The 9,922-nt window shown below is 36.7% G+C and overlaps 1 protein-coding gene across 1 annotated transcript; it reads left to right on the top strand.

The window, feature by feature from the left end:
- The first annotated feature begins 5,206 nt into the window (after window positions 1-5,206).
- Window positions 5,207-6,805, top strand: LOC109167534. The gene has a single exon (XM_019316555.1). The coding sequence runs from the start codon at window positions 5,207-5,209 to the stop codon at window positions 6,803-6,805; it is 1,599 nt and encodes a 532-aa protein (XP_019172100.1).
- The last annotated feature ends 3,117 nt before the right edge of the window (window positions 6,806-9,922 follow it).

The raw sequence follows: 9,922 nt of genomic DNA, 5'->3' as shown, positions 1-9,922 counted from the left end.
TATTCCTCTTAGGACTGGTATTCCTTTATAGAACTGGAATTTTTTTTGCACATAACATTGACAAAATACTTTGAGTCAACACTCTCCCCCTTTGTCAAATTTTTGGCAAAAACCTTGATCTCTGTCTTTCTCTCCCTTAGTTGATGTCACAGTGGTGTTTGATTGATGGTAGATTAATGACAGGTTAGATCGTCATCCCATGTGTAGCGTTTATCAGATGATCTTTTCCCATCATAACACATTCATGTTTTTGGTGGTAGACTTTACAATTCTCTTTGGAAAATTCTACTTTGAGTTCATCATCACACAGTTGACTTATACTGATAAGGTTTGCTTTGAGTCCTTGTACCAAAAAGACTCTTGGTAATCTGGACAGTCCATGGACATTCAAGGTACCGCTTGCGATAATCTGTCTTTTTCCTTCATCTCCAAAAGTGACATGCCCTTCATTCTTGTACTGGATGTTCTCAAGATAATGTGGATTTCCTGTCATATGTCTTGAACATTCGCTGTCAAAATACCAAACACTTTGTTCTTGGCTTGTTTTTGAGGTATACGTGACAACTTGTGCTTGTTCCTTTCTTACCCATACTTTCTTGTTAACATGTTTATTATGGTCTTCCCAAGCTCTGCAATTTTGCCTCTATTGAAGATCATTTTGCCTCTTATAACAGTATGCTTTTATGTGACCCAGCCTGTGACAGTAGTAGCATCTGATTCTCCTTCGATGTCGAACGTGATGTTGTGACACTTCAAGATTTTTAGTTGTATAACTTTCATCCGATGCTATGACTGGTGACTTAGGCCTTTCTGTGAGCACTTTAACTTCTTGTATTAACTTGGCCTCTCGTTTTTGTGTTTCTATTAGTTCTTCTTGAGTCTCTTTGAGGAATTTTTCCTTTCTCTCGTTTTCGGTTTTTAGAAACCGATTTTCTTGCTGAGACCTAGATTTACTAGGATGATCTGTTCCCATTTTGCATGCAGTTGAGTATAAGAGAATCTAATAGTTCACGTAGATCATCTCCGTTTTCTTCATCATCTTTGTGACTTGTTGTGAAGGCTACAAAATTAGTGTTGGTATCTTCTTCACTATCTGAGTCATCACTTAGGGTTGTCACATAGGTCTTATTCTTCCTTTTTAGATATGTTGGACACTCGGACTGAATGTGTCCAAACTCTTTGCACTCATAGCAGTGTACCATTTTGGGATTTTGGTTATCTCTTCTTTTTGTAGTAGGTTGGTTTATCCAGGTGTGAAGCTCCCTTGATTATTCAAAGGTTTTTTGTTCCTAAACCTGTTGAATTTCTTGAGAACTCTGTTGAAGTTCTTTGTTAAAAAGAGCAATTGACTGCTCCATGGTGTCGGTATCAATTTCTGAACTCTCTTCCTGCTTTGATTTGAACGCAATTTCTTTGTCATTATTTTTCTTGATTTGTAGTATCTCAAGCTCATATGCTTGAAGATTCCCCATCAAATCACTGAGTTTGTAGGTGTTTAGATCTTTGTTTTCTTGGATGGCTGTAACTTTTATCATGAATCTCTCAGGTAGAGAGCGTAGAACCTTATTGACGAGCCTATGTTCAGGAATAGGTTCGCCTAAGTTGAACGCATCTCCGGCAATTTCTAAGACTCTTGCACTAAATTGTGTAATGTTTTCCTCTTCTCCCATTTTTAAATTTTTGAACTCTGTTTGTATCATTTGTAACTTGGATTGCCTGACAGATGTGTTTCCTTCGTGATGATTGCATAATATGTCCCATGCAATTTTAGTTATGCCAGTGGTAGCGATTAGTTTGAAAGTATCTTCACTTACCGCTCCATAGATGGCGTTCATTGCTTTTGAGTTGAAATCATATTCACTTCTTTCTTCATTGCTCCAGTTGATTTTAGGCTTTCGATTACCTTTATTATCAACTGGATCCTTCCTCTCGTTCTCTATAGCATTCCATACTCCTTCTCCTTGTGCCAAAATATATATTTTCATTATAGCTTTTCCAGTAGGAGAAATTTGTACAAAAGAGGGCAGGGGGGCCTGGTGCTTGACAGTCATTCTCTGGAAAACTCCATTAGGATCCTACTAATAACTTAAGCAGTTTGGCTCTAACACCAATTGAAATTTGTAAAATGCAGTACACAGTGATGTCGAAACTAAAGTTGTAACACACACAATTTGTAACGCAGTTTGGGAAACGCGGTTGTCGTATATTATACTAAAATCGCATTTCCCAAATGCGGAGATGCTTCCCGATTCCCAACCGACGCCGGCGGCCAAAACACGTTTGGGAAATGCGTTTTTCGAAACACATTTCCCAAATGCGGATATGGTTCTTGGTCGGCGGGAAACATGTCCCCATTTCACCCCGGTTTCCGGCGACCATAATATTTTTCAAAGTGGCGTATAATTCGCAAGTCCAACGCGCGTCTAGTTATCCGGAAATCTACATTTACATATTGAATTGTTTATGAACCTAAGTAGAGTAGAGTTTGATACTTTGATTAGAATGAATATATGTGTGTATTTAACAAGACATTATGAATTTCGATTTTAGAACAAAATTCATAAGAAAATAAGAAACTGAAAGATGTTTGTTGTATGAAACTACACACAACTAAAACTAAAGATAAGAAAACATCAATATCAAAAATTTTGTAAACATAAGATTTGCTTGTAATTTGTGGTTTTTTTTTATGAGAATGCCGTAAAAAATTCAACATGACATTTGTATATGCACATTTCATGATATAGTATTTAATTAAAATATTTTGCGTATTGTTAATAAATAAATTGTCGAGTACATGGCATATATAAGTCATATAGTATAGGATTACAATTTTCATAGCTTGAAATTACACATTTAATAATATTTTGAATAAATGACAAAATATTGATCTAAGTCCCGCAATTGTTTTTACAATAAAACAGGCGGTCTTCTAACTTGAATCCAAATATGTTTATGCAACCCAACCGGGCACATCCCCTAAATGCCTTGTAAGTGCAAACTCTTTAGGAAATTAGTCTTTAGAAAAATTAGAGTTTCAAATCCATCAAAGGCAAGCCCATGTCGGAGCGCATTCCATGTCTGGTTACAAAATCTGGGCCACGAAGGAATAATCTCCTCTTTGGATTTGGAATTGAAGGAACATGTCATTGAAAATGTCAGGCTACTATTGTGACAAAAGAACAACCCCTCGTTGTCATTGGAACTTTGATTGAGGAGCATCTCGACAACGTAACAACCTAGGAAAAAATATCAAACTTTCAATCCCTAAGCACAATCACAAGTGCGCGAGATTTAATCGAATGACAATAAACTTGTCCTTGACAACCAAAGGATGGTGACAAGAAGTTAAGAGAAAGTTGAGAAAATGTAAGCAAAATCTTCGTCGCCATATTTTGTACAAAATAGAAAAAACAGATTGAGTGTAAAGATCAATGTCAAAATTGATGTGGGATAGTTGAAATTTATAGGGAAAAAAAATACGGACAAACAACCAAAAAAATAACATCTTTATTAAATAAGTGTGTGATAGCCCATGTAGATGTGGTTGAGTGTGTGACAACCCATGTGGGCTGTGCAGAAATTAGGAAAGCCGCTGACAGCCCTCACATGGGCGGGCTATCAGCGGCCTTTGTTTGACGAGGGTAGACCCATTGGGTCTCATAATGTCAAACAAAAAATTGTCGAGACCCAATGGGTCTATTAAAAAAATTATATAAGGGCAATAAGTGGTTTGGAACTCACCGCAAACCCAGCAAAAAGGCGCAAAACAAGAGCAGACAATTGTGATCGTAACCGGCACCGTAATAACAAGCACTTGCTCTTTCCTCAAACCCAATCAACAGGCGCAAAGCAATGGCAGATGACTCTTTTCCCTTCCTAATTGCTTCACATTTCCACTTCTTGGGTTCAAATACATTCGCGAGACTTAATTGCATGACATTCAACATTATTATCACATGTATAAGAGTGCGATAAAATCTTTAACATTTTTGAAACTTTAAAATCGAAAAAAAAAACGGATTTTCTATATTGAAATTCAGGAAAATAAAACATGTAATTCTTCATAACTAAATATTGTGTTTGAAATCACGAATGCAAATGGAACAATTTATAACCGAAGTTGTATAATACATCCAAAAAAATAAAATTATAACGGCTTTATCATACATGGGGCTGTCATTACGACATCCCATATAATCCGCTGACAGCCACAGCCCCTGGGGCTGTCAGCGGGCCATGTACTAGCCACATGGGCTGTCACGCATGGTTGGGCATGTAGTGAAATCTGAAAGCCCATGTGGGTTTTTGCGATATTCAAGAAATGTTGTGTTTTAACCGTTGAGATCATTTAATTTTGGGATATGTATTTGGATATGTTATTTAAAATTTGTTAAAACGTGGATACTTGGAGTCTGCAAGAATTTTTTTTTTTTCTTTTTAGAATGGTTGATGCAAGAAGTTTAGAGTAAAAGTTAACATATTCAATCGGTGGTTAGTTAAAGCTTAGTAAATATTAGCATTATTTGTTTTGTAAATTTTTATCTGTTATTTTGTTGTGTATGTATATTTTTTTCGTAGGAATTACCTGACGGAAAATGGCAGGTATGAATTTCACATCTTTATAATGATTGAATTAAAAAAAAATTGATTAAAATTTATATGAAATTATTTATATTATATTTGTGACATGTACAAGATTTTATTTTCTATAGGTAACCAGGTTGTTGTGTTGATATGTCGTCATCCAGTACATGAAGGTTGTAGAGATGATGTTGATTTCAATATTGCTCCGCAAAATGTCGTGTTTGTCTCTGAAACATGTTCGTTCGAATAGCTAGTGTCCGAGATAAAGAATTGTCTCCAAATTGGAGATACTGTTGGCGAAATTTTATTGTGGGGAAAATTTCAATCAAATCAATCTCAAGGTGATGTTGTTTATCCATTTCCAATAAAAGATAATCAGGCGTGGTCTTTTTTTTTTTGGAAGTGATGTCCACGTTCGGGGCGTTAGTGCTTTTTGTGAAACTTCAAATGCCTCCCCATTCAACATTGAATCTAAACATTGTTCAAGGTGGTAGCAACATTGACCGTGTTCCAATTACACATGAACGACGAAGGCGTAATGTTGGTCGGTCTGTACAAAACACGCAATCAGAGCACATACAGATGGTGCAACCGGAACATCTTATTTGTGACGCAAATAATGCCGTTTTGGACAACGAAAAAAAAAACAAGCGCAGATGAATTTTTGTTTCCTTCTGATGATGATGACAACCATGATTATGTGCCAAGTGAAGAGGTTGAATCGTCTGTCAACACGTCTATGCATGATATGTCATCTGGTCGACAAACACATGATGCAGCATGGTACAATGATTATACAGCATACGGGAATGCTTTTCAAACTGCGAGTTCATCCATTGCGGTTGGAATGGTGTTCGACAGCTACCGACAGTTAAAGAATATGGTTACACAACATAATCTTGACCAACATACACAATTCAAAACAGCGGCCAAGAAGAGCAAATATTGGAAGGCTACCTGTTTATATCTCGAACAATGTGCGTGGATGATTAGTGTTGTGCATATTCTAAATGCCGAAGGTTGGATAGTAAAAAAGTTTCATAATATCCACGGATGCTGTGTGGATTATACGCAGGGCGGAGACGACTACAACCTTACCAGTAAAGTGATTTCGGAACTAATTTTGCAAAAAATTGTAGAGGATCTACGATACAAAATTAAATACGTCATCGAAGATGTTAAGGCAAAATGGGGTGTTTGTGTTGATTACAAGAAAGCTTGGTACGCAAAGGTCATCGTGTTGGAGACGCTGTATGGTAAGTGGGATGAGTCCTACAACATATTGCCACAAACGTTAATGGCCATACAGCAAACAAACCCAGAAACTGTTGTTGATATTGTCAGCACGCCAACGACTATCCCGAATGAGTTCTGGTTTAAGTATGTTTTTTGGGCATTCAAACCCGCTATAGAAGGGTTTAAATACTACTTACCCGTACTTACGGTTGATGGTACGCATTTGTACAGAAAGTACAAAGGTTACCTTCTATTAGCATTATCTATAAATGCTAACAAAGAAATACATCCAGTTGCATACTCAATTATTGACGTTGAAACGGGAGATAGTTGGAGTTGGTTCTTGACATTGGTGGCACAACATGTGTTTGGGGATCTTAAACACATATGTATCATCTCCGATCGGCACGGTGGTATCGACGTCGCATTTTGCGAATTACCAGAACTGGCTGAGCCGCGAGTCCAGCATCGGTACTGCCGCCGACATCTGTGGTCAAATTTGATGACCAAGTTTAAGAACAAAGAATTAAAAAAATTGTTTTGGCAAGCCGGTTGTGCTATGGATGTAAGGGGGTTTGAGGCTGTAATGAGTTTAATTTGCGCAAATGATGAAGAGACATATAATTACTTGATGGAAATCCCAGCACGGTTTTGGTCCCTAAGTCACGATGGGGGCTTTAGACATGGATTGATGACGACCAACAGCTCGGAATCTTTCAACAACAGTTTAAAGCGTTATCGTCTTTTGCTTGTGTCGGCGATAGTAAAGCTAACGAACGAAAAATCTGCATTGATGTTTGTTGAGAGGCGTACATCTGGATTGGTAATGCAACAAGGTGGGTTGCAATGGCCACGTAATATTTTCGATGAGATGTTGAAAAGGGAAGGCCACAAGTACCGCGCCATTATTAAACACCATGACGATCTTGACGGCATTTATTTGGTTGCGATTGAAGGTGATTTAAATAGGCACGGAAAGTGACTGTGAAGCTGACTGACGTGACATGTCACGTCAGTCAGCTTCAGTGACGTGACTGACAGTCACGTCCCTAAAAAAAAATCATACAGCAAAACTCAGTACATGAATTTCATTTTGAAATAGCAAACATGTAAGTAGGGGACAACCTTTCTTTTTTCAATTAAATTTCACAGGATATTGATACATCAGTTACATGCATACATGTAGAATATATATATATATATATATATATATATATATATATATATATTTATTTATTTATTTAAACGACAAGGAGGGGGACACCCCAAATTAAGAGAAACTAGGTCCTATCCCTTCGGGACCAAGTGGCATGCAAACGGTCGTTGTCAATTATCTCCTCCAGCCCAGGTGGGCACCAAGAAAGCTCGCTCCAGTCTCTGTTCATGATCACGCCTATATTGGCTAGGGAATCGGCGCATTCATTATGTTCTCGGACAATCTTTCGGATGGAAACTTTCCAATTACTCTTCAACATTTGGCGAATATTCTCAATGTGGTCACAGATGGGACCCCTCAAAGCTTCATCTCCATGCACCCAGTTGATCACCCTTTCAGCATCTGTCTGGACTTCAATGTCTCTGATGTTCAAGTTCCAAGCCCATGATAGCCCCTTCGAGATTACCTCCGCTTCGATGATTGTAGCATAAGTGTAGACTGATTTACCAATGAAGCCCCGCAACCACTTGCCATCAGCTGTTCTAAGGACTCCCCCAAACCCAGCTTTTTTGGTGGTGTGTTTGACGCTGGCGTCGACATTCAGCGTTGTCGCATGCACATTCGATGGAGTCCAGTGGGGGTTCGTGTCGTTCCCCTTGCGTCTTATGTCGTTTTTTGATTGGAGATGCTCAAAGGCCCGCTCAATCTCCTTCCCAGCTTCAAGGATCCATGCCGCCTTCCTCGGGGTTTCAATTTCTTCACCACGAAAAATGTTATTGTTCCGCCATCTCCATATCCACCATATTGTGACTATGAATATGGTTGGCTTGTTAAACCCGTCCGTCCTCTTCCTAGTCGGCTGGATGTTGCTCGCTACCCAATCTTTGAAATTTGCTTGGGTGTTCGTCCAATCGCCAAGGATCTCCTGTAGAGTTTCCCAGACATCCGCCGCCTTGGGACAGGTCCGGAAGATGTGCTCCGTCGTCTCTTCCTGGTTTGGGCAGTGTTGGCAATCACCATTCATAGTGAAACCTCTCCTTCTTCGTTCAGCATTCCCCAAGACTTTATTATGGAGGGCAGTCCATAACAGAGTCTTCATTTTAGAGGGTACTTTTGTTTTCCACAGATTATTCCAGATGGGGGTCTGCACAGACAAGGCATGTCCATGAATCAAGTTATAAGCTGAGCAGATAGAAAACATACCTGAGGGTTCAGCAATCCAAGAAGTTTCATCATCTCCTTCAGTGAGTTGAATTAACTCCATCTTTTTTTTGACATCAATGGGGACAATGTTCATACAGACAACAACTGCAACTGCAACGAACGCTTCCTTGCTTAATTTCAGCTTACATCCAGTACAAGTAGGGATCTTAGGCAGCGGCATTAAAGTTGAATACTTGGCTAATTCAACCCCGACTTGAAAATACAAATATATAATTTTCAATTAAATTTCACAACATATTTTACAAATAAAAATATGTCGCAAGATTTAATCGCATGATGTTTGTTAATCGCGGGACTTAATCGGATGACTTTTACCATCAAAAGGTGTAGATCCGCATAATTTGAAGCTATAAATCAAACAAATGAAAACGATAAATTCATTACATTCAAAAACAAATAAATACTGGGTAACAATTAAATAAAAATTAAACATTTACTATATATACATACATAAATTTACTACTACAACATACATACATATAAATATATTTACTCTTCTTACCGTTTCTTTTTGTTTTTCCCCATAGGTAGAAATATATGCAAACTTCCAAATGTTATCATTGATATTTGCTTCTTTAGACAACTGAATTGATAGACCTCTACTACTGGTATGCTTATAGCACGGATTTCGAAACAAAACTAGTCCACACAAAATCGCATTTCTCAAATGCGGTTTGGGGATGGGGTGTCGTCATAACTGCATTTCCCAAATGTGATTTAGTTACATTTTTGCTATTTTGCGGATGTGGTCTATGTTTGTCCGGCTTAAGCACGGATTTCGAAGCCACCACATAACCGCATTTCTCAAACGCAGACAATTTTTTTTTTTTGCTATATTCTCATATTTGTCCGAATTATAGAGTTTCTATGTTTAGTCCGGACATCAAGAAACCACACGGCCCTGCTTATTATTATTATTATTATTATTATAATATATATATATATATATATATATATATATATATATATATATATATATATATATATATACACACACACACACTAATAAGAGCCCAAGAGAGTTAGGCCTATAATAGGTAGAAAAAATGGCGGTCAAATTTTTTGATCAAATGAATGGCTCAGATTGATCAGATTTTAATTTTTCCTTAAGATTTCCTAATTTATCCTTAATGAATATGATTATCCATTAACTTTTCTGTTAAATATTATTTTTTCCGTTAATTTCTGTTAGTTCACCGTTAACTTACTCATTGATTCCAATAAGAAAGGTCTTAGGTTCGAATCCCATCCCAATCAAAGTTGGTATAAATAATAATTTACTAGCTACAACAACAAAAAAATACATATGCATTACTTTAATTTAGAATTATGTGTCTACAATTTCTTTATTCAAAAAAATTATTCATTATCAATAAATTAAATAAGAAATAATTTCATTAGTTATATTGTCTTTATTTTTCTCTATTCTTTACATTCAAATTCATCAATTGATTATATTCGCTGCATTATCTCTACAATGTCTTTATTAAAAAAATTTATTCATTATCAATAAATTAATTAAGAGAAATAATTTTATTAGTTATATTGTCTTTATATTTCTCCAATGTAAAAATTCTTTACATTCAAATTCATCAATTTATTATATTCACTACATTGTCTATTATCTTTATTGTGCACTATTTTTTTTTTAATTAAATATCAAAGTTATAATACAAAATAATGCTATATATTTATTTACCAAGTATTTTATTAATACTA

Source organism: Ipomoea nil, unplaced genomic scaffold (assembly GCF_001879475.1).
Source record: "Ipomoea nil cultivar Tokyo-kokei standard unplaced genomic scaffold, Asagao_1.1 scaffold3169, whole genome shotgun sequence".
In the NCBI taxonomy this organism is placed as follows: domain Eukaryota; kingdom Viridiplantae; phylum Streptophyta; class Magnoliopsida; order Solanales; family Convolvulaceae; genus Ipomoea; species Ipomoea nil.
The sequence above is the reverse complement of the archived record's forward strand: the minus strand, read 5'-3'. Positions and strand labels throughout refer to the sequence as shown.